The 25,452-nt window shown below is 39.3% G+C and overlaps 1 protein-coding gene across 1 annotated transcript; it reads left to right on the top strand.

Annotated features, from left to right (window-relative positions):
- The first annotated feature begins 206 nt into the window (after positions 1–206).
- Positions 207–23,459, top strand: LOC149179750 (28 kDa ribonucleoprotein, chloroplastic-like). The gene is made up of 4 exons (XM_089415798.1): positions 207–1,072; positions 22,169–22,270; positions 22,538–22,843; positions 23,052–23,459. Exons 1-4 carry the CDS (start codon positions 494–496, stop codon positions 23,118–23,120), a joined length of 1,056 nt encoding a protein of 351 aa, XP_089271924.1. The 5' UTR covers positions 207–493; the 3' UTR covers positions 23,121–23,459.
- Positions 23,460–25,452: the final 1,993 nt, after the last annotated feature.

A 25,452-nucleotide genomic window follows, 5' to 3' on the forward strand; every position in this document is an offset into this window, starting at 1 on the left:
ATTATTATGTTTAAATAAAAAATTGATGAAAATACTTTACACCTGACCCCTCAAAAAAAATGAAACTGCACTTCACACATCAAAAATTAAAATTAACCACCTAAATTACAGACACAGATGAAGACACTAACGCGAATATCCTTCCCAAATAGCCCTCATGTTGGTTGTCTACATTAATGGAAGAGAAATATCTTGATCTTGTCGAACGCAAACCACCCGACTCCCACCATCTTATCCCTTTTATACCTTATCTTCTCGGTATCATGGTATGAAGGTGTGTTTTATGAGCTGTGGTGATGATTTTCAAAGCCATGTTTATATCTTGGAAATGTTTATATCTTGGATGTGCAGGTTTTGGTATTGAAGTATTTGGGAAAAAGCGAAATTGATTAGAATCAGGCAATATCAGATGAAGTTGTAGGATCCTGTTGCATGTTTAGGATTTTCGGGGGGGCTTTTGGGGCAGAATTTTTGAGTTTTTTTGTTTGTGAGGATGGCAGCTTCATGCTTTTCAATGACAACTACCCAAGTGCTGCCTTCATTAGAAGCAGCAGCAGCACCAACATCTTTAGGGGGAGGTTCAGCGTGCCTGAAAGCCCGTAGTTCAAGGCTGCCTATGATGGCCTTGCCAAAGGCAGCCCCTTGTCATTCAGGGATGTCCCTTGGGATTTCTTGTTTGGCTCCTGTTCTGGCTAGGAGGCGGCTCCTCAGATTTAGAGCACTTGCACAGGATTCATCTCTGGCAGCACAAGTGGTAGAGGAGGAACACGATACCCCTTTGGCGCAAACAGAAGAAGAAGAAGAGGCCCCCCCTGCATCAGGACTTTTAGAAGGCGAAGCAGGAGGAGAACAATCGGAAGAGCAATTGGGGGGGATTCAAGCGGTTCAGGAGGAAGAACCAGATGTAGCAACTGTACCAGAGAGCAAGGCAGAGCAAGAGTCAGTTGGAGACCAGGACTATCCTCCTCTTCCCGGGGGCACTAAAATATATGTGGGTAATCTCCCCTTTGATGTTGACAGTGAAGGACTCGCCAAATTGTTTGACGAGAGTGGGGTTGTCGAAATGGTAGAGGTATTGTCTAGTTACCTTTTCCTTATTACAAATTTTGTTGTTGGAATGTATGTGCCTCTGTGTGTCTGTCGAGTGTTTTGTTGTCGAATTTGAGTTGGGAAATCTCAGGGCTTAAAAGGAACACCAGGCTTGTTAGACATTTATGTTCTCACTGTGCTCTGTGAGGTCCAGACTAACCACTTGTGAATTTTCAAATGGCTTTTGATTTTCTTTGGGAGGTCCAGAATAAGCACTTGTAAATTTTCAAATGGTTTATGTTTTTTTCACAGTTCTCTAGAGAGTACTTGGATTAGAAAAACCAGGCTAAGCAGACTATGTGAATTAGCCCTTTTCATTGATCTACCTATTACATCGGAGCGACTGTTCTGTGTAAATGAAATTACTTCTTTTCGACATTTGTTGTTAGAATTAAGAAAATGAACACCCCCACACAAAGTTTTCTGCTATTCTTTCTTATTGAATCAGCCCTTAAAAGCGCCCACTTATGGCTTTAGTGCCAGTGTTTTGTGTGTAAATCAAATTTCTCAATTGAATTGGAAATCATTTCAACCGAACCCTTTGGCAAAGTTCTCAAAATAACACCATGCTTATTAAGCATCAATGTCCTCTCAGTGCCTTTGGGTGACCACACTGGTCACACATAATTTTTTTATTATCATGGGCTAGTTGCTTCTGATTTTCTCGTAACAAATCTGTGTATATGTGAGGGAGATAAAATACTAGGATTGGAATTAACAAAACCAGGTTTGGCAGACTTGGTGAATTAGTCCTTCATTGATCTGCCCAAGGCATGAGAGTCATTGTTCTGTGAATGAAATCACTTCTTTTCAAAATCTGATGTTTAGAATTAGAAGACAAACATCTCAACACAAAGTTTTAGGCAATTCATGCTCAGTGAACTAAGCGTTAGAATTGTGGAAAAAGTCGGGATTAAATCCTAAAAATCCGATTTTTTCAGCTGGCTGATTTTTGCCGATTTTTTCACTCCCGAAAAAAATTGGGATTAAATCGTAAAGTCGAGCCAAAAAATCGCCAAAAATCTGACAATGGGAAGATCCGGTTTCTTCATTTTCAGTTTGGAAAGATCCACGGTTTTCTCAGGCCTTATCTTATCATGTAGCTTCATAGGTTTGAGTGTCAAGTGACTTTCACCTGCACAATAAATATCATTACATTTACTTTTCAAATAATTATGAGCTACTAACTAATCCATTAAATTGATCTACAACAATTGCAAAAACCACCTGCTATATCATTTTGGACTTCTCCTGCTTGAGAGAGTACCAGTGTAAAAGTTAAACATATTAATAAGAAAGTCATAATAAGGGAGGAAGAAGTCATTTTCAATTGCATAACACAATATATTTTTTCCTCTCTTTAGATCTTCTCTCCGGAATAATGTAGATTAATGCTTATGCATGTGGATTTTATATTCTTTTGAATGGACTGAGTTGCTTCTAAGGAAAGGATAGAGATAGTTTCAAAATAAGGTTGAGCCATAATTTCAGTAGCATCATACAGTAGCAAAGCCTGCAGCATTCCTTCCTGTCGCAGAAGCAGTTCCATAGCCTATGTTGTGTGTGTAAATGAAATTATTTGATTCAATCGGAATGGATGAGAACCATCTAGAAAATTGTTTGACAATAGAGTTCATATATTGATGATCTTTTTCGGCTGGAAAAGTTCAGTGCTTATAACATACCCCAATTCACCATTAGCCCATACTAAGGGTAGGAGGAGGTGTTACTCTGATTGATCCAACCTCCAAAATCGTGTTATGGAAATGGGGTCTAAAAATTTCATCATTTTTTGAATGCCTCAAAACCGATATAAACATCGCCATTGCGTTCGTCTTGTTGTGACGTTTTCGACAATATTAAATTTTCCTCAATCTAATTCCTGAATCAAAATATATGGCTATTTAAAAATTCTGCTAGTGACCTTTTGCCACATCACCACGTTCTGCCACGTGGCACTTTATCTTGTTGCCATGTCACACCCCCTGACCAGTCCCTGTGTTATTGTGGTCTTTATCATGTTGTCATGGCACACCCTTATGGCTTGTCACCTCACCTTGACCCTTTTTCCCCGGCCGAAACCCTATGGGCACACACACAAAACCTTTGGGGCGACGTAATCATGGGGTGGCATTACTCTTATGTCACCTTGCTAAAACTCTTGGGACAAATTCCTTCTTCGTTATTTGTTGGGAAACTCTCCATCAACACCAATGCTAACATTCTATTAGGGATTCTTCTTATGGCTCCCATACATATATATATGAAGGCACCACATAGGTTGGGATTTTGGCATAGAAATATTAGGAGTTTAAGGCCAGAGCCGGGGCCTGTTATAAATGAAGGGTTCTATCCACACTGCGCAATTCTCTCTCTCTCTCTCTATATATATATATATATAACAATGCTAGGAAGGATTTGCATAGAGGCATGGTGCCAAGCACTGGAGGGCGACCCTCCATAAATAATGGTGCAGTCCGAATAAAAGCCTTCATTTATAAGAGGCCCTATCTCTGGCCTTAAACTCCTAATATTTCTATGCCGAAGTCCCAACCTATGTGGCACCTTCATATATATATGTATGGGAGCCATGAGAAAGGTTCTATCTAGACTGCACCATTATTTATGGAGGGTCGCCCTCCAGCGCTTGGCATCATGCCTCTGTGCAACACCTTCCTGGCATTGTTACACACACACACACACATATATTAGGCCTGCCCCTCCTGAGCTTTAACTAGATCAACGAAAGGGCTTTCTCTTTTGAGCTTATATATATATATATATATATAAGCTCAAAAGAGAAAGCCCTTTCGTTGATATATATATATATATATATATATATATGCGCGCACATACCTTGCGACTTATCGTTAATAGGACTATCCCTTCTGAGCTTTTCACACACACACACACACACACACATATATATATGTGCGCACATAGCCCATGACTTATCATTAATAGGATTGTCCCTTCTGAGCTTTTCACACACACACACACACATACACATATATACATAAATGCAAGTGTGTTGGTGTATGCATTTTAATTTTTACACCATTCCTTGCCAAGGGTTCTCGACGCTTGGCCCAAGCCTATCCCTCTTGTTGCATTATATTTATCTATGAACATAGGGATGTCGCAACACTGGGTTGCGACTCCCTGCCACAATAGCCTATCTCTCTTGAGCTAAACTACACCTATTCTCAACACTTAGAGAATTTCTGGGCTATCCCTCCTGAGCTTTTACAGCGTATATAAAAGCTTACATATATATTTATATATGTATAAATGTAATATAAGAAACACATGCTCAATTAGGGTCTGTTATTATCATTCATTTTAATGCAAGGGTTTAATTAGACCATAGAGGTTCACTCATCCCATATACTCATGAAATTAGATAAAATTCTAGCTTATAAATAAACACAAAATTGGAAATATTGCATCAAGCACATAGGAGCCCAAAACACTACTGAAAAACTGGAAGAAAGGAACATTTCTTGGCATCTATACATGCATTTAATACATAGTGAGTATTTACATAATAATCACAATCACACAGTGTTAGATAAGCACTTATCTTAGAATGGAGGACCTGGCAATTGAGATTGGGAGTTCAACTCTCCACCCAACCTTAGATTGGCCTGCGTTGCAATCTTTCTTGCAGCTAATCACCCTTAAGCCAGATTTCAAAGCTTGAGGGAAAGTGCTCAAAGGAACTGCTCACATGTTGAATACCACTGGGAGCCCAGAGATCCTCCTATCTCTACCTAGTCGCGAAATACCTTAATACCCCAATGCCTCCACCCTAAACCAGGAACCCAAAGGACACTGGAACACTACAAACTAGCTAACACCCTGAGATAATTCCTTCTTTTATTCACCACTGCAATAGGTTTATCCAGCCAATTTGTGCTCCCATGCTGCTTATCTCCTCGCTATGCTCCGTGCACACTCTCTTGAGGCCAAGTTCTCTCTAGTGCATATTCCACTCTTTGTTTCTTCCTTTGCAATGCCCCGTCGACCCAAGCTCCTATGCTTCCCTTTTTTCTATGCGCACTCCAATTCTTTGATGCTTTTTTGTCATGTTCCCTTCCTCTGTGTGCTTTCACGCAATGTCGTGTTCCAGCTCCTCAGAAGGACCTTTGCCTTTGTGTTCTTTCTTGCACTGCTTTCCTAGAGTCCCCCTTCCTTGTCCATTGATTTCCCCCCAACCGTGAATGAATGAATCATCGAAAATCCCCCCGTTCTTGCTTGAATATTTGGTTTTGTCTATTTAGCCTCCAAATTCCATTGGCCCATTCTGTCTTCTCCACGTTATCCTTTTTGTGAGAAGTGTCTCTGCGACCCTCTGTACTGCTGTTACAACCATATGTGGTTACGTGGTCATGCATTTTCCCATGTTGACCTCCTTGCTAGCACGACTCTTCATTCAATTTTTCGTCTTTTTTTCTTTTAGATTTTTCCAAGGAGTATGGCCTCTGTCCTTTCTTCAACTGAAATCAATGGGGTGGTCAACCCATTGAAGGCATACCAGCTAGCCTCCATGACTGTAATTTAATAACCAAGCTGCCTTCCATTCCCAAGCAATCTCCCTGCCCAAGCTCTGAAATCCGTGTCCCAATTCTCAACCATTTTTAATTATAACAAATGGTTACAATGTTTGTAATAGGGGAATGTTATGAATATAATTCATAACAAATAAAATAAATATAGTTAATGTAAATAATAAATAATCAAATAATGATTATGTTAAATAGTCATTAAGTTAAGTGAAAAGGCATGTCTAAAAGACATTCCTAGTCACGAAAGGATACTTGCCTTGGTATATATATACAGGTCCTTATTGTAACATGATCACTTGTACATTTTATATATTAATAAATTATTTTCACAAATACCATAGTGTATTTTTACATTAAAGACAACAAGCTATTAGTTTTGTTGCTTTAGTGGTATTAGAGCCATGCCACACAATATAACCATGCGAGTCCTTGAACCTTGTTCGCCGCCGTTAAGTTTTCGCCTTAAATTCATTGAGCAGTTTAATAAAATTTAAAAAAAGCTTCGGAAAAATCCTATGTTACCGGATCCGTCAGGCCTAATGGCTAGATCTGCGAATCCCCGGATCGGAGATGGATTCGGATCCGGATCCGGATCCGCAAAGATCCATCCAGCTTCTCTCGGGTAAAAACTGTCAACGTCAACGAACAAATTTGCAGCAATTGTCAGCACAAAATTCCAAAACAGAAAATATAACCGTCCAGTCACAAGTCAATTAAGGAATGATAAGAAATGGAAGTCAATTAAGGAATGATAAGAAATGGATTAGTGAATTGGCGTCCGTGAAAATAAACTAGGGAGTTGGCCAACGACAATTTATTATTTTTATGTTAGTTGACCATATTATAAGGTTTAATACAAGACATTATAAACTTTAAAGTTCAATGCAGGTGATGTGAAGTTTATAATCCACCCATATTTATTTAGATATTTTAAAGTTTAAAAGGTAAATTTTTATTTAGATATTTTTAAAGTTTAAAAAGTAAGTCATTATTTAGATTTTAATCAATTTTAAAAAGTAAGTTTTCTAAAAGTAAGTTTAATAATTTGCTTAATATAAATACTATAACTAAAATTAATGTTTAAATATTTATAAATGAGGTATTAATTTTATTATGATTAAATTAATGTTTAAATATTTATAAATGAGGTATTAATTCGATTATGGTTAAATTAATAATTATTTTTAAAGTATTATATTGAAGTTGTATATTTAAAAATTCACATATGTTTTTTTTTTGTTATATATATAAATTTAATTAATGTTTAATGAATATTTATAAATGATACATTAAGTTTGGAATTATTTATATAATAATTATTTATTGTATGTAAAAATTATATATTTAAAAATTAGCATATGTTTTTATTTTTATATTTATAGAAATTTAAATTTTAAAAATTATAAAATATTTTATATTTTCTTGTACTTGCCGTTTCTGGATCCTGGTTTTTCAAAAAACTGGCGGATCCATATCCGAATCTTGGTAACGTAGGAAAAATCATTTGCAGAAGTTACAACACGTCTAAAGGAAATTGATAATAAGGAAGATGTTGTCAATGAAAAACTGTCTTCTGCAATTCTGGGGCAAGAGAATGGCATTGTAGATGTCGAGAATGAAAAGTTGTTAGATTCATCTCTGCCTGTGGAAGAAGATGCTGTCAACGAAAAACTGCCATCTGTGGCTCTGGAGAAAGAGCAGGCTATTGTAGATATTGAGAAAGAAAAGCCAGAAGATTCAGCTGTGCCCAAAGAAGATGTTGTCAATGAAAAACTGTCATCCGTGACCCTGGAGCAAGAGCAGGCTGTTGTAGATATTGACAATGAAAGGATATTAGATTTATCCTTGTTGAAAGAAGATGTCAATGAAAAACTGCCATCGGTGGCTCTTGAGAAAAAGTAGGTTGTTGGAGATACTAAGAATGAAAAGTTATTAGATTTACCCCAGCCGAAGGAAGATGATGTTGTCAATGAAAAACGGTCATCGGTGTCTCCGGTGTCTCTAGAGCAAAAGCAGGCTTTTGAAGATGTGGAGAATGTAAATGCCTTCGAGAAAACAAGCATGGTGGGTGAAGACAATTCAATTATTACTGCACCAGAGGTCGAGATTGATCAGGAAAAAAATTCTGAGATATGTGCAGCCCCTGTTTCTGATAGGAATGAAGGTGAAAGAGAGGTAAGCCATGCTTTAACAGATGGGACAGAGGAGTGTCACGACAATGACAAGAGGGAGTTAACTGTGGAGGTTCCCTCGCTGACGATATCTCATGTCATAGAAGAAAACAATTTGTCGAGATTGGAGGAGACTTTGCCTTCAAATGAGAATGTGGATGGGAAAGAACCTCCAGTAGCTGCTGAAACCAAAAGCATAGGCAAATCGGTGGAAACTGATAACACTCCAGAAGCTGGTCTTATTGTCCAAAATGAGGAGGACCTTGTTGCCGAAAAGGAATTATTGCTTCCAGCATTCAAGCAACCAGTTGAAGGCAATGAATCAACTCAAAGATGTGAAATTTTGCAGAAAACAGAGTCTGGCACAACTAAGATGGAAGATGAGCCTAGCATTGACTCGAAGTACCTTGCAGACAATAAGGTCGAGGATGCACACGTTGTTAATACAAATGAATCAGAATCAAGGAATTTGCAGTGTGAAGGAAAATTGCAGGAAGGAAAAGATCATGAGAAGTGGATGGAAGAAAATGAGAAATTGAGGGAAATGGTGGGAGGAGGTTAGCTGGAAATTGCAGACAAGACAATGGGCCCATTATTTGTAAGCCCAACCCAATCCATGCATCAAGATCTGACACTTCTTTCCCAGGATCGAACCATGAAATCAAGATCCGTTTTCTCAATGGAATTTGAAGCAGTGACTCCGCTCGGATTTGAAACTGAGATTGCAGAGGGAGGTAACGGCATGAAAACCCCCAATTTTCCGGTTTTTATTCCAGAGAAATGGGCGGGTCCAGCGTTGCGAATTCTCCTTGTCAGCGTCTGCGAGCGAATACTCGATGAGGTCATTCCCCTGCAAGGAGCGCTGAGGCCATCGAACGAACTCGAGTCTGAAGAAGTAAATTCAATGAAAGCGATAGTTTCCATTGGCAAGGATGAAGACGGTGACATGGTCACCATGGTGAATGATGTGGATTTCGTAATAGTCCGTCATGGGTTTAAACCTTTGCGTCTCGAATCTACATGGGCAACGCAACGGTTAAGATGGTTAAGCCACATTGGCAGGACTCTCAGCTTGGAACGAGAAAATTACACAATGTCTGTGGGTGGAGCAGGGAGTTCGTCGACCGACAGTAGCAACAGTGGAGTGATACCGACGGTACCATCTGTTGTGTCCATTGCATATAACTTTTGAACATTCCGCCATCAGAACAGTCGTGACATTCTGTCAAAGGATACATGATTCAACCAAGCATACACTATAATATAATTTACAAAATAAGTTTGATTACATAGCCCATTCAACGTTACTACATAAGTTCGATTATATATTTACTATATAGTTACAATATAATAAAATCATTACGTAATTAAAAAAATTAAATTTAATTATTAAAAAAATTCATAATAATAATAATAATATTATTATTATTTAAAAAAAAGGTTCCAAAATAATCTTACCAACAAATTATACAAGCTAAGATACCAGTGAAGTTGAATTACATGCCGAAATGACCTTACAATATGAAGAAAAGTGTCAACAATAAGCTTTGTGGACAAAGCTTTTTGAAGAAGAAGGCAATGTTATGAATATAATTCATAACAAATAAAATAAATATAGGTAATGTAAATAATAAATAATCAAATAATGATTATGTTAAATAGTCATTAAGTTAAGTGAAAAGGCATGTCTAAAAGACATGCCCAGTCACGAAAGGACACCTGCCTTGGTATATATATGCGGGTCCTCATTGTAACATGATCACTTGTACATTTTATATATTAATAAATTATTATTACAAATACCTTTGTGTATTTTTACATTAAAGACAACAAGCTATCAATTTTGTTGCTTTAGGGAACTAGCCAGGGCCGGTCACAAACCCCATCCCCTTAGAGGAACAACGTCCTCTGTGTTCTAATCTTGAATACAATGCAAAAGCATGCCAAATCCTAAGCATAAATCACCGTGAGCTTTATAATGTAGTTCAATTACAACTACATTTTATATACACAGTTGCTTGCCCAACAACTAAATAAGAATAAACTTCATTAGATCAACCACTTTCCGTGGCTCTTTTGCAGTTCCTAGTGCTTCTGCTGTACCCAATCCAACTTGATAACCTTGTCTTTTCGTAGAGTGCTTCCTGGCTGCCTTCCTTTGCACCCCTTGTCCGTTCAATGAACAATCCCGACCCATTGCTTCCAGGGACACACTCAATGTCCTTTTGATTCCAATCAGTCATGCCCATGACCCTTTTAAAACCAATTTATTTTCTGGCGGGGCAATTCAGTCCCTCTTCCATGCACCCCCTTTCCCGTGGCAAGGCTTCCTTGCATTGAAAGAGTCGCATAATTGAGGCAACTCCCTGCCTCGACACCTTTATACCTGTCATGGTATGCTTCATGGAAATTAGTGGACACTATTGGGTGCTAGTGTCCCACAATGGCCTTGTCCCTAAAATATTTTGCTCCAGTTTGCCGCTGCATGTTTTAATACCTTTACGGTTGCTACTATTTAACCTTGTAGTCAACTCCATTCACCCAAACTGGGTAGTTCCCATGCTTTCCTACATCACAACAGACAATCTCTCATGAGATTCATCATAAAGAATATTGAAATTAAATTTAAATCATACCTCATGTGCAATTTATCCATGAAGTAAATCCCGCACTTTGATTTTACTTCCTATCACAACAAAACCAAATTAGCTCATAAACCAAACCATCACAAATCAAAATATTAAATCATGTTCATAATTTAGAAATTCATAAAATCAAATGAAATACTGATACTTATCTTTGGTTTGCTCTTTGCTTCTTGATTTACATGCACTGGATCGGTTGCCAAGCCTGGCAAGCACTCAGTGGCCTTCTCTTCTCTTCTTCTCGCACACACACTAGATCGGTTGCCAACCTCGAGAAGCATCTAGTGGCCTTCGCTTCTCTTCTCGTACACACACTAGATCGGTTACCAAATCCGGCAAGCATGCAGTGGCCTTCTCTTCTCTTCTCTTTTACTCACACTCTCTGGATTGGTTGCCAAACTTGGCAAGTACCCAATGGTGGAAGTGCTCCATGCAATCTTCAGCCTTCAACCCCTACGCACTGGATCGGTTGTCAAACCTCGCAAGCCCCCAGTGGTAGATATGTATATATAAGCCCATTCGCTTCACCATGAGTATGGGCACTACCAATCCTAGTACTCTTCTGTTGACAAGAATATTATCACAGGCCCAGGCAGCGCCCAATCCTGGGTGTCCTACTTGTCCCAAGCAATATAGGCCTAGATAGCCCCATACCTGCCTGTTTGAAACACATTACACACCACATGCACATTTACATGCTGTACAACATATACGCATATACACATGTACAACACATATACACATGATACAACACATGCACATATACATGTGATACAACATCACTAAGAATCTAGAGACCAATGTTGCACGAAGCGGGAGCGAAGCGGAAGCGCGGAGCGCGGAAGCGTCATTTTCCAAAAATCTAGGAAGCGAAGCGTCCGCGGAAGCGTCTGCTATATATATATATTTTTTTATATTTTTTTGCATTTATACTCAAAACAAACATCCCAAATACCAAATTAATTGTAGAAGACATGAAAACATGCATATTTTTGCATAAATCAAGATAGATATGGCATCCATGATTCCATTGTAGTTACTAGTATGTACAACAATCATCTATATTCTAGCTATTACAAACATACATCAAATTTTTAAGCATATTATAAAACATAAAACATTTAAGCATATTATAAAACATAAAACATAGAGCATATTATGATTTATCTAGCAAGTGAGCAACTGTCAACATTTGTCATGTCCAAAATTCAAATAATAATGTTTACAAAATATGTCACTTGGTCACCGCCAAGCCAAAAAGGTTCAAAATTCAAATTCACAAGTCTACAAGTCTAATGAGTAATCTATGACAAAAAGTAGTAGATTGTGAATATATCTACTAATCTCTCCTCCTTCCACCACGAATAGAACGTGATGGCGGGCCTCCACGTGGTGGCAATGAAGAAGATGGTGCCTGTGGAAGTCGTGGAACTGGAACTGATGAAGAAGAACCCCCTGCTGTTGGTGTTGAACCATGGAACGTAGGAACCAAGGGACCAGATGGGGGTGGTGGAATATCAACACGGTCATCATCATCCTAGAATCGCTCAAAAAATTCATGCAAAAAAAAAACACTAGTTAACAAAAAAATTAAAAACATGAATTAGAGAAATGCTTTATAAGGGAAAATTGGAAAATTCATACTGGTCAATGGACATACCTGGATAAGAGCATCCTCTAATTGCTCTAGTCGCAACACTCCATCCTCCAAATTGGGCTCCTCTGGATTCTTGTCCCAAATCAACAAGTCTTTATTAGACTTTGCATCTTCACAGTAATGGGACAACAATCGCAAGTTGTAATGAACATAAACCAAGCTCTCTGCCCGGTCTAAACTCAACCTGTTCCTTTTAACACTGTGGATGAAAGAATAAGAGCTCCAACACCTCTCTGCAGAAGAAGTGTTTACCACCTGTGATAGCACCCGCAATGCCAAACTCTGTAGAAGTGGAGTACCCCCTCCATGCATGTTCCACCACTCAAGAGCAGAAAAATGCTCTCGATCTTGAATTGCATGCATGCTCCCAAATGGACCAGTGTTGAGCATATAGTTGCTCACCTGTCTCCGTACCAATGCAGCCTCCTCATCATCAGGGATTGATCTACTCAATGCAGCCATATATTTTTCGTGAACCTCTCTATCTTGGTGTGGTTTTTTCCTGCTTCCCCCCCAGGTGCTGGTTTTGAAAGCCATGATGGATGATAGTATTTAGGTGTCAAAACATATGCTAATGCATGCAATGGAATATTTAGCATTTCCCATCGGTTTTGCACCTCTACACGAATATAATTGTACAAGGTGGTATCTCTAGGCTCAACAATGTCTTTAATCTGCCCCAACATGCTATCCATTTGCTCATACACCTCCCCAATTACTGGTCGATCTGAATCTGCAAACTTGATCATGTAATAAATTGGTTTGGTGAATTGCAAAACATATTTAACCTGTGACCAAAAGTAAGTGTCAAGAACAGTGTCCTTGACTACATTAGCACCATCTGTGTCATTGTTAATTTCATCCCATGTTTCAGCACACACTAGATTAGTTAAAGCTTGTCTCACCCTCACTAGCCGCCTAAAGGTGAGGTAATAACTAGCAAATCTTGTCTTTGCAATTTTAAGCAATTGCAACTTGGAGTAAGTGCCATAGAAGTAGTTTACCCTTGTATGCCCTGTGATGAATTTAATGAGCTGCTTCCCTTTCCTGTAAACATCAGCAATCCACCCACAATCTTTGTGTTTCACAATATCATGCATCAAAAGGTTCAATGTGTGAACCAGGCACCCAGACCAAAAGATGTGTGGATGAGTACGCTCAATAATTTTTCCTGCTGCCTTACAATTTGCTGCATTATCTGTGATCACTTGAACCACATTATTCGGACCAACATCTTTGATTGATTTCAATAGGAGATCTGCAATGTTTTGTGCAGTTGCACTAATGGAGGAGGAGTCATGACATGCAATAAATACTGCACCACTAGAAGAAACACCAAGAACATTTATCAAATGTTGGTTTCTAATATTTGTCCACCCATCTGATACAATGGATACCCCATAATCCACCCACTCATGTGTAAAACGTGTCAAAGCTCTTTGAACCTTAGATTTTTCTCTTTCTAATAACACCGTTCTAGCTTTCTCATAGTTGGGGGCCTTGTATCCTTTTGGGGCTTCATTGATGGCCTTTACCATTTCATGCCAATAGGGAGAGCGAAGCACATTGAATGGTACACCGCAAGCACAAAGAAAACGGACTATCTTTCCATCCACATCATCCCTCCCAGCAACATTAAGGAAATCCCCTATTGTTTTTCTACCTCCAGAGGTTGCAGAAGTACCATGAGGAGATGGGCAACTACCAAATTTAGAGGTTGCACTTGATTCAGAATGAGTTTTTTGTTTCTTGTTTTTTTGTTGTGCAGCCATCTCTATTTGGATGTATTTTCTTCTTTGTTCAGTTGAAATGTTTGGGCAAATTTGTACCCCCACAGAACCCTTTTTTTCATCACTGTCCAGCACCCCACAAAGATGCCTCCTCAGACGGGTATATGAACCCGTATATGGTTTTCCTCCATGACAACCATGAGGGCACACAAATTTGTAAGATCCACCACCCTTTCCCCCATCAAGTTTGGTCACATAGTTCCACAAGGGATTTGATGTACCTTTCCCATCTTGTGCTTCAGTGTCCCCTTCAAGTTCATCCCCTTCCTCTTCAAACCCTTCCTCCTCATCATACATTGGGTCACTACTATTAGGACCAAGTTCATCCCCTTCCTCTTCCCCTCTATTCCTCACCCTTGCCATCATTAAAACCAAGAGTGGAATGATACATAGAAGCCAAAAGAACACCATCTTGGAATATGGATATAGGTGGTGGACAACCTGTAAATAAAGGAGCAAGTAGAAACAATGGGAAAGAGTAGGAGAGGGAGGAGAAAAATACAATTTTTTTTTCAAAAAAACAAGGGAGTTTGGGCTTTGAACTTACCTCTTTAGCTCTTGTAGATGAAGTCCTCCAAGCTCTTGCTCCAAGCTCCTCCTCCTTCTCCTAGCTCCTCCTTCTTCACTCCTCCAAGCTCTCCTCTCTTCTCCTCTCCTTTCCTCTCTTCTCTTCTCCTCTCCTCTCTTCTCTTCTCCAACTCTCATAAACTCAAAGTGAGAAAATGAGAAGAGAATGGGGGCTTTATTCTTTTCTAAAGTCACCCTAAACTCACCCTAACCCACCCCCTCATGCTTAGTTAAGTTAAATTTTAAAAGAAATTAAAAAGAAATTATGTTTATTTTGCTGCCCCGCAGGTTGCGCCCGGGTTGCGTGCGGGTGGCGTGCGGGTGGCGTGCGGGTGGCGTGCGCTTCCGGGCAGGTTGCGTGGCGCAACCTCTTGCCTGAATCGCCTTCTGAAGCGCGATTCCGGGGGCAACGCAACCTAAATGGCAGGAATCGTTTTTAAAAATAGGAATCGCGCCACCTAAAATTCGGAATCGCGCTTCGCCTGGAGATTCCGGAACGATTCCGTACGGGTCGCGATTCCGGCTTAGGATCCGGGGGGGGGGGGCGATTCCTGCAACTATGCTAGAGACTACATTGCCTTTGTCCACATAAACTGGGAAATGCCACCTCCACAACCTTTTCCACGCTTTTCCGCATGCCCCCACGGTGGAAATCCCAGATCTGTGGTTCCCTTAACTTGCCCATGCTTGTCCCAGCGTGTCGCAGATCGCACTGCTGATATAACCTTCAACATTCCCTGTCCACAACCATGACATGGAATAAGTGTCATAATTTTATAAAATCATAATTTAGCCAGGTCTTTCTCTTGCCCAATTGATTCCTCACACAATCGGATATCTTATTGGATAACTTCATTATGTTATCCCAACAAGCCATTCATGTATGCATCAAATAAATTTAAACAATCATTCTTCCATAAGAATGATTCCTGACAAGAACCTGTCATAATGGCTTTACATACATTCAGTTAATCATCATCATATTCATAACACATATTTGCATATGCCAAGTAAGATCAAGGTTAAGAGAACCTTCCTGTTGTGCCATTTTCATGGCTGCCATATCACTGTCCCAAGGTTACTTGGGAGCGGGAGCGAAAACGGTAGTGGGAGCGACATTTTCAGAAGCTTCGGGTTTGGGAGCGAATCCCAGAGCGTTTTAAATATATATATATTATATTTTTTATATTTTGATGCATATATGTCAACAAAAACATGTAGAATGATGAATTATTTATAAAAAACATAGATTGAACAATATAACAACAATCATCTAGAAGTTATAATCTTCATCAACCACGTCCATAAGTTAGTAACATACAACATATTGAGTCTCATGAATCATGATTCATCAATCTTAAAGTTTCAAGCTTTCAAAATTCAATATATAACATTTATCATTATTGATCACCAAAGTTGTACTTGTAAGCTAAGTGTAACCATTACAACAAATAATATCTAACATGAAATGAAATGTTATAAAATGAAATGAAATGAAACAACTTTCAACTTTCACGAAGCATCATATTCATAATTCATTAGCAATGAGTTATAATTGCCAACTTCAAACTTAAATTGTCATATATTGTTTACAAAAAATATCATAATAAATATGAAAGAGTCAACAGTTATAAAAACTACTAGAAACTAGAAAAGACAAGTAAATCTATTATCTATTGCTAATGCTTGGGTCTCTTGCTGCCGCGAGAAATGTCTAATTTTTTAGTCTTGTTGGAAAATCAAGATCTTTGTCATTAATATCACCCTCATTAACATAAGATAGAAAAAACATAGCATGTCAAGTCAAGATTTTGTTCGAGTGATGGTTACATTTTTAGTAGGGTCATGATAGAGGAGTTCGACAACCAATGTCACTAACATCAAGGTACATAGAGGGATTGGTGCTCTTCATTAAATACGAGTTCCATACCCTAATACATGACAAAATCCAATGGAAACATTACAATCCCCCCAGTCTTGAAATCCTGAAAAACTGATAAGTCTGCTGGACTCTAAATGAGATTTAAAATTCTACTTTCTCCATATGAAATCCAATGAGGTCAGAACCACTCTCAAACATCTTGAGTCATTTCATGGTAATGTTAAAAATTTAAGTAAAAATGATGAACATTTTCATCCTTTTACTTTAAGAATTTAACATTACCATGAATTGCGTATCAATAATAGGGCCATAGGCTTGATAATTAGGCTTCCCCACTAAAACATTATTTATTTGAAAAAAAATTGCATTTGGAATGTTACTACAAAAACAAAATTGCAAAAAAGGCTAGGGAGCGAAAATTTCGCTCCCGGATTCGCTCCCATGCGGGAGCGATTTCGGGAGCGCGCTCCCTGGTCGCTCCCATGCGGGAGCGATTTCGGGAGCGCGCTCCCTGGTCGCTCCTGAGTCGCTCCCAAAGGGAGCGCAATTCGGGAGTGGGTTCGAGGGGGGGGAGCCGCTCCCCCGCAACCCTGCACTGTCCATTACGCCCATGGACCCAACCAACCCACTTGGTTGTCATACTGCTGTCCACTTATTCATGGACATAACACATGAAGTCTAGATGAGGTAGCCATAGGGGAACCTGAGGCTGGATGAAATCCACACCTTTACTGTCCCCAATGATGGTAGAAAAGTGTATCAATTTGATCTCCACCTATCCCCCGGAGGGTATAGCAAGAACTTTAACATATGTCAAATAGAATCAGGGTTTAGAGAACTTCCTTTATAGGATTTCAACAACAATTTTTTACCTCAAGGAAAAATCACAATTCTCTATTATAAAAAGAAAATTACATTTTGCAGATGCACAATGTGCATTAAAAAACCTGACCATCCAGGAAGAACAGTCACCCATCAAAATCTCAGAAATTGTCATAGTACCAATAACTATTGACCTGACAGCCATCAAAAAAATAAAGAGTCCATATAACAAGTGTATTACATACATATCATCAGAGACAACAACATAAATAAAAACATGTACTTCCCCTGATGGGGCCAAAACCAGAAATTGTCATATGATTCTATGAAAAACTGTCATAAAAAGAAATGTAATCATGTAAAGCTGTCAGGCCTGGCTCTGAACAAGGCCATCTATAAATGGCCGATGGTAGAACTCATAGAAGTCATCTCCTTTCTGTTCAGCAATCTTCCATGTACCCCCGAGCCTGCTGTGCCCCCACTTAGGAAAGCCTGTTGGCCAAAGTGTTTCTTTCCCTGTAGATATGAATACAAGAGAGTCAAAACTGCCTTTTAACCGTAAAACTTCCTCTAACAAAGGAATAAGAGTATGCACATGACACTGAGCAGATTCATTAAACCAGTTTACTACAATTTGAGAGTCACCAAAGATTTGAAGCTGCATACATCCCTGTTCAGTTGCAAATAGAAGAAGCAATTTTAAACTGTAGAGTTCTGCGAAGTTGTTTGAACCTCGACCCAAGCCACTTTGAAGTGTGAAGAGATGGGTATCTTGTAAGTATAAAACAACGCCTCCCCCACAATCACCATTCGGCTCGGCCGCACCATCGAAATAAGCCCAAACCCACGATCTATCCACCTCTTCCTGAGAGACATTCCTCTGGTGGTGAGAATCTGGGGGATGCAGGATCAAATCATACATAGCTGAAGAATTGGCTGACACTCTTTCCTGTGGAACAAAATGGTTTTCAAAAATAGCTTGGTTCCTTGCTGGCCAGATCCCCAAGTTTATGATGGGTGGCAAATTTCTCAGTTTTTCTGGGGATGCAACATCCCACCATGAGTGCCATGCATCTAAAGATGATAACCCCTGCCAAATCAAGTTCAGTGATAAATAGGTGCGAGCAATGTTCCATACAACACGTGGAAAAGGGCAGTCAATAAGAAGGTGATCAATAGACTCTTCGGCAACCTTGCATAGAGGAAACCAACTGGGACCATAAAAACTTCTTTTTTTCAAAATTTCCCCTATTGGCAGCTTATTTTCGAGGATACACCATTGGAATAACCGAGACTTAGCTGGACCACTGAGCTTCCATAATTGCTGCCACCACCAGGCTACATTGCTAGACTCCTTGTCAGCCATAATACTTAGGTATCCATTCTTGGGGTATATTCCCCATTTGGGGAATGGATCCATTGCAATAGATCTTCCCTGTCACTGATCCTGATGTGGGAGGCATTTAGAGAGATGATGTAAGTCTGCCATAATTCAGTCCAATCTGTTGGCAAGTTTAGCTGATCTGCCCCCATCCAATCCTGAGCCCAAATAGAAGATCTGAGCGGATCAACCACCTGATTTAAAGTAAAGAAACCCATATCATTTAGAAAAGCTACCATCTCTTGAGGCAACGAATGGTTTGCATTGCACCCGACCCAAGCATCTAATCCAATATGAACTCTCTCCCCAGAACCAACTTTCCATGCCAGGCCATGTTCAATAATAGTAAAAGAGCTCACCACCGCTTTCCATACAACTGAGTCATGCAAACAATGCTTATTTGGAGAACAAAATCCAGTTTTCGAGGGAGTATGGGCAAATATACTTCCTGTAGACCACATCCTTCCAAAGACTGTCAGAAGAGATCAACCTCCATCCCACCTTCGTGGCCAATTCTTTTGAAAAAGACACAAGATTCTTCAGCCCCCACCAACCCATTTCTTGGGCAAGGCTGTTTTCTCCCATCTGACCCAGGGAAAAAATCTGCCATCTTTAGCCGCCAACCATAAATAGCTACAGAGGATTTCAACAACAATTGCCAAAGCGGCCAAAGAAATTATTTTATCTGAATTCCTCCCTTTACTTTTTCACCTCGCTGTTAGTACCAGCGCTTTCAACTCTTACTTTCTGATATTGCTGTTCACACAGTTAATTTCCAGCGCACTGGTACTCCTTATTCATGCTTGTTGTCACACTCAGGTGCATTGCTCCAATGTATTCCAACGATGGCCTTTTTCTGGCCCATCTGCTCCCACTCCAACCTTTCTCATTTTCACGGCTCTTATTTATACGTAGGGCCTTCATCCAGGTCACAATTTTTGTTGGGTCCCATTCGCTCTTCCCCAAAGCTCTGTGGCTTTCCTTCCACACCCAACAGATTTTCCCAAGGCCCCAAACCATGAAAGACGAAAGGCAGCAATCAAAGAAAATGAGGGCAACAGGAAAAGAAATTCATGACAACAATCATAAAATCGCAAACCAAAACAGCATGGCCATGTGTACAGTCCACAATCAATAACAAATAAAAATATAAATTCATTCGGGAAAACAATATGAAACATACAATAACCCAAAAATCGACTCAATTCCCATGATCTTGACATTCAATGCACTTTTCATCATCATATAAGATACACATATGTGTTCGACTTTCAAGTGGAGCACAGTCTATAGATCTTTACAGTGCTTCAAAATTCCAATGCCCCTCCCAAACAATCCATGGAGGGACGCTTTCGATATATATATATATATATATATATATATATATATATATATAGCTAAGAGGGAGTTAAATTTTGTAGCTATGGTCAGTCTTCATAATTGATATTTTAGCCCTTGAAATATAAAATAAAAATGTAAGATGTTCTTGATGTCATTTTATTAATTAGCCCTCAAAATGATTAATATGAGACATGTTCTTCATGTTGGTTTCAAAAGAGAATTTCGAATTTCGAAGTTTTGGCTCAAAACTTGTCAAGTCTGTGGCTCAAAAATTGTCAAGTCGGCCCCAGGCAGAGAGACACCCATTCGACTAGGCAGAACACTATATGTATGGCACTTGACCTCCTCCACAAGGCACCATTCGATTTCACACGCAACAAAGTATCTTTTGGGCATCCAAGCGATGTAGAAGAAGAATAAGGATGAAGAAGAAGGATGAATATATCTCTCTTTTCTCTCTCTATCCTCACACGTGCGAATTTTCTGGGCATATTCTGCACATTAGGTCGAACTTTTGGGCAGCAGGGCCGAAATTCTGGGCAGAAGGGCCAAGTTTCTGGGCAGTTTTTGGGAGGCCAAATTTCGGCCTAGGCAGATCAGGCAGGGCCGAGTTTGCTGGGCTTGACAAGAGGGCAGTTTGAAAAGGTTTGACCATTGTATTGTTGGTCAGTTTTACCATCATATTGACTAGCAGAATTAGGTGTATCTCTTGTTGAACTGAAGAATTTCTCTAAGGAAAAGGTTGCTGGGTTTTTCCTCCAAGTGGGTTTTCCCAGGGTAAATCTTGTGTTCTCTTTGTGCATTATGATCTCTATTGTCCTTGTGCATTTATGGTTGAATTTTTGAAGTGTAATTGCTTAATGATAAACTGGAAATGCTAAAAGAATATCTACATCATTAGAAGTAATTATCAGTTTTTCAGAAATTAGTGCTTGTATCTATTGCACTTGAAAAATCAACACCCTCGAACCAAGCTCGTATGCCTCCTTTTCTCCTTTTCTGCTGTGCACACTCTACTTCTTTGATGCCTCTCTGTCATGTGCCCTTCCTCTGCGTGCTCTCACGCAATGCTGTGTTCCAGCTCCTCAGAAGGCTATCGCCTCTGCCTTTGTGTTCTTTCTCGCGCTGCTTTCCTGAAGTCTCCTTCCTCGTCCATTGATTCCCCCCATTCGTGAATGACCGGATCATCAAAAATCCCCCCCGTTCTTGCTTGAATTTTCAGTTTTGTCTGTTCAGCCTCCAAATTCTGCTGGCCCACTCTGTGTTGGCCATGTTATCCTTTTTGTCAGAAGTGTCTCTGCAGCCCTCCGTAGTGCCGTTGCAACCATATGTGGTTGCCTGGTCATGCATTTTCCCAGGCCAACCTCCCTGCCATCGCTGCTTCTCATTCAATTTTTTGTCCCTTTACTTGTAGATTTTTCCAAGGAGTATGGCCTCTGTCCTTTCTTCTTCAGCTGAAATTAATGGGGTAGTCAGCACATTGAAGACATACCAGCCAGCCTCCATGACTGTAATTTAATAACCAAGCTTCCATTCCCAAGCAATCTCCCCCCCAAGCTTTGAAATCTGTCTCCCAATTCTCAGCCATTTTTAATTATAACAAATGGTTACATTGTCTGTAATAGGGGAACTAGCCAGGGGCTGTCACAGTGCTTAAGGACAAGCACATCCTTATTAGCCATTAGGTACCTGCGTTCTCACCATCGCTTAAGAGGTTCACTACTTCACACCAGCAAATTATGAATTTACTTCACGAGCTAAAACTTACCCACCCCTACCAAATATAATGACATCCTTGCCCATTTCCTTTGTCTCAATACTTGTTTCCGCCATTTTGCAAAATGTGAAATGGTCTTTATTGGGCACCCATTTTCAATTTCAATTTTCAACCCTATTAGACTACTTTAACCAAAGAAAATGGTTGGTGGATAAACCAATCTAGATCAGGATTTTTTTTTACTTTTAACAAAGTTTTCAACCTGTTTAGTTTGCATTTTGTAGGATTGATTTGCATTTCTGCAGAAACACGTTCCAGTACAGTTACATAGAAATACTTCAGACTCCACACAACCCTTGACACGAGGACATGAGGAGGATTGGGTGACAATTTATCTTCTGTTATCTCATGCCTAATTGCTTCAATACCTTTGTATATGTAGGCTGAAAATATTTTTTGTTTCAGGGATATGTTGTGGGCATCCCTTTTTATATAGCACATGCTTACATGGAACACTGAAAATGCCTAATGGGTGCAGGTAATTTATGATAGGTCCAGTGGGCGAAGCAGAGGATTTGCATTTGTTACAATGAGCACCGTTGAAGAGGCTGAAACAGCTATTGAAAAGTTTAATGGCTTTGTAAGTGAGGGAATGTATTCTTTCTGAAGAGTTGTCTGTGTGTTTCATCTTTTCATACAGGGATCAATTGAAGCGTTGTTTTCTAAATCCTATTTTATCACACAGTTGATATGAATTTTTTAATGTTCTAGAAAATATTATATCCTGATTGTCTTAGATGGGTTAAGAAAAGAAAAATAATCAGATTTAGGAGCTTCCTGTGTTTGGTTAGTCCATTGTTAACAGTTTTCTGACTGAAGTGATTTGGTTGGCCCTTTATCAATGCAGGAAATAGGTGGGCGCAATCTGAGGGTCAACTTTCCAGAGGTTCCTAGACTACCAAATGGTAGGAGTCCAGCAAGGTCACCTTCTAATTCTGGCGGCTTTGTTGACAGTCCACACAAGATTTATGTTGGCAATCTTGCATGGAGTGTAACCTCAGAAGCTCTTAGAGAAGTATTCAACAAAAATGGGAATGTGCTGGGTGCAAAAGTTATACAGGATCGTGAAACAGGAAGATCGCGAGGGTTTGGATTTGTTTCTTTCTCATCAGAAGCTGAAGTAGAGGCTGCTCTTTCTGAAATGGACGGATTGGTAACTGCTATTATCTTTCTGCTTTTTGTGATTCTGATTTCAAGATGCATCAAGCTAATATTTCACTTTGTCTGTTAGGAATGAAATGTTTTCTCATCCTTTTTTTCTAAATTTCCCTTCGATGATTAAGATTTAAAAGTAAGATAAAATTTAAACTAAAGCATGAAGATTATTGATTCAATCCATGGTTTGTTCTGTGTTGGTCCAGGAAGTGGAAGGTCGATCTATACGAGTAAATGTAGCTAAGGCTAGGTCAACTGAAGGTCAAAGCTCTTGATCATCAATGAAAATAACCTACAAGACTGATTTTTAAGAGCCATGTAGGGTTTACTAAATATGTCCCAGTGAAGATGGAATTGCATCTCATTTGGGCATGGGAAATTCATCACCCTTCCTTCATCTTTCTCATTGCAACCATGCTGTATGAAAAAACGGTAGAAGGAAGTCTTTGATATCTACCCAGTTAGATCATATTTGCTATGGCTTTATGCAGCTACTGTTTCATGATATATTCAACCTGCAAAATGATAAAATAGAATTTAGTCATGGAGAACATTTCATTTGTGAGGAGAGTTTTCTTGTTTTTATTGATCTGAGAAAAGTTTTGCCCTTGTTACTTCATCCAATCAGACTCTTTCTGATAAATTCTGATCAATTCCGGAACATTAGTAATGTAGAGTTTAGCATCTGGTTAGTTGATGAAGCTATATGATTGACTTACAATTGCTTTGTGAGCACACACTGCTTATGACTAATTTGCTCGCTTTAGAGGCATTTTGAGTTTGCCCTTGATGACTGGGAAGCAGAGCTGAAGAGTAGATTATGTTATTAGCAGTTTCCTTTTTTATAATTGATTGAGCACTCTAATACCAATCTGATTCAGATATTTGTTAGTGTTGCATACAGAATTTAGTATCTACCCCATTTTATTCCTTTCTATTTTATCCTTTTTCTTTTTCCCTGACTTTGCTTTCAAGATACAAATCTGCAACTAAGATTGGACCACTTTGCTTTCAAGATACAAATCTGCAACTAAGATTGGACCCCAACAAAGTCAATTCCTGACCCTACAATGATTGAAATGGTTGTCGAAATTTTATATTTGAAATCTTTCTTACATTTGTTACTGCAGTGTATTGATCTGTTTCAGACAAAATATTAGATGGATGAGTTTTGTGAGTAATGACAACTTGAACATGGCACTGACTTTAGACCACTGATTTATTGGAAGAACTTCCATTCTGAAAATGGTTTTTTCCCGTGTATTGACAATTCTGTTACAAAATGCCTAAAACATCATGCAATGTTACATGAAAGAGGGAGCTTGCAAAGGTTTATAACTGTTTACTCTCAAATCATTTAAATATCGAAACAAAGTTGTATATCCATGTAGCTGTGTTGCCAGCAGACGCACCTGCGGCCCCAAGAAATGTGTCCCTGTGGATGTGCCTCCTAGAGAGATATCGCCGCATCCTGGAGACACATCTTCTCATCCCAGGGACATGTTTGCTGGGGAAGGTGCACTAACTAAGAATGGCTTAGGCCGGTAGGTAGATTGGCAAAGCCACCTTTTTCGAATCTCCAGTCCTTTGGGGTTCTAGGACATCTCAGGTTCAGGTCCAAGTGCTGGCAGATTGACTCCTTGCACTAGCTATGGTTTTTCCAGCAAGGTGGGCAGACCCCAATGCAGCAGGATGACATCAGATTTGTTGAAAGGTATGGCTCCCCAAATGGCAGCTGGCAGTTCATTGATGACTGCTTAAAGGATTTAAAGTTCCAAAGCAATTGTGGAGGCCAAACCTTTAAATGGGGAACAAGAAACAGTGCGAGGCCTTCGAAGCAATTTGAAATTATGATTTGTATAATCTAATCCCATACTTAGTATTCTTATTTGTAAAATCTGATCTGCTTTTTTCATGCCCATGATTTGATTTGAGGTCTGATATTCTCATTTTCAAGATCCCATCCGTTCTTCATTTCCGGTGGTGTCCGGTGATTTGGTTAGACATCCAAATTGCACTTTACACCCCATGTGATCTATTACATAATTTGTTTGGTAAGTCATCATAAGAATCCGAGCTACATATTTCATGTCCAACACGCTGACATAGAGATTTAGTTTATTTATTTTATGCTTGGCTTGTAAAAAGGTTGGATTTGTGTTTTCTATTTGCTCGGAAACCTATCACAAGGATCCAAACCATGTCTCTATTGCCATGCCAAAATATAGATTGTTATCCTACTAACTTTCTTCAAGATTCAGGACGACCCAATATATAAACTGTAAGCGTAGATTTTTACTCCCTACAACTCTGTAATCTTCCCCTGAATTTTCGCAGAGCCATATAAATAGCAGTGTAGTGTATTGTTGCTTTAAAGTATAATGGTTGGTTCATTACAAAAATACATGGTTTGTTTTCTTTTAATGTAATAAGTTCTTTTATATATATATGCCAACCTCCCACTCCCATGCACCAAGAAGTTCTATGCTTTCAAAAAAAGTCTTTGCCATTGCACCACACCTTTACGTATGCCCTGGCCACTTAGTACGTGTAAACATGCTTGTGCACACATATACTTATAAATGCTTAATATTTCTGGTTTCCATT

The sequence above is a fragment of the Pinus tabuliformis genome, chromosome 3_2 (assembly GCF_031772625.1).
Source record: "Pinus tabuliformis cultivar Carrire ecotype Pingquan chromosome 3_2, CPIR1, whole genome shotgun sequence".
NCBI classification, from domain to species: domain Eukaryota; kingdom Viridiplantae; phylum Streptophyta; class Pinopsida; order Pinales; family Pinaceae; genus Pinus; species Pinus tabuliformis.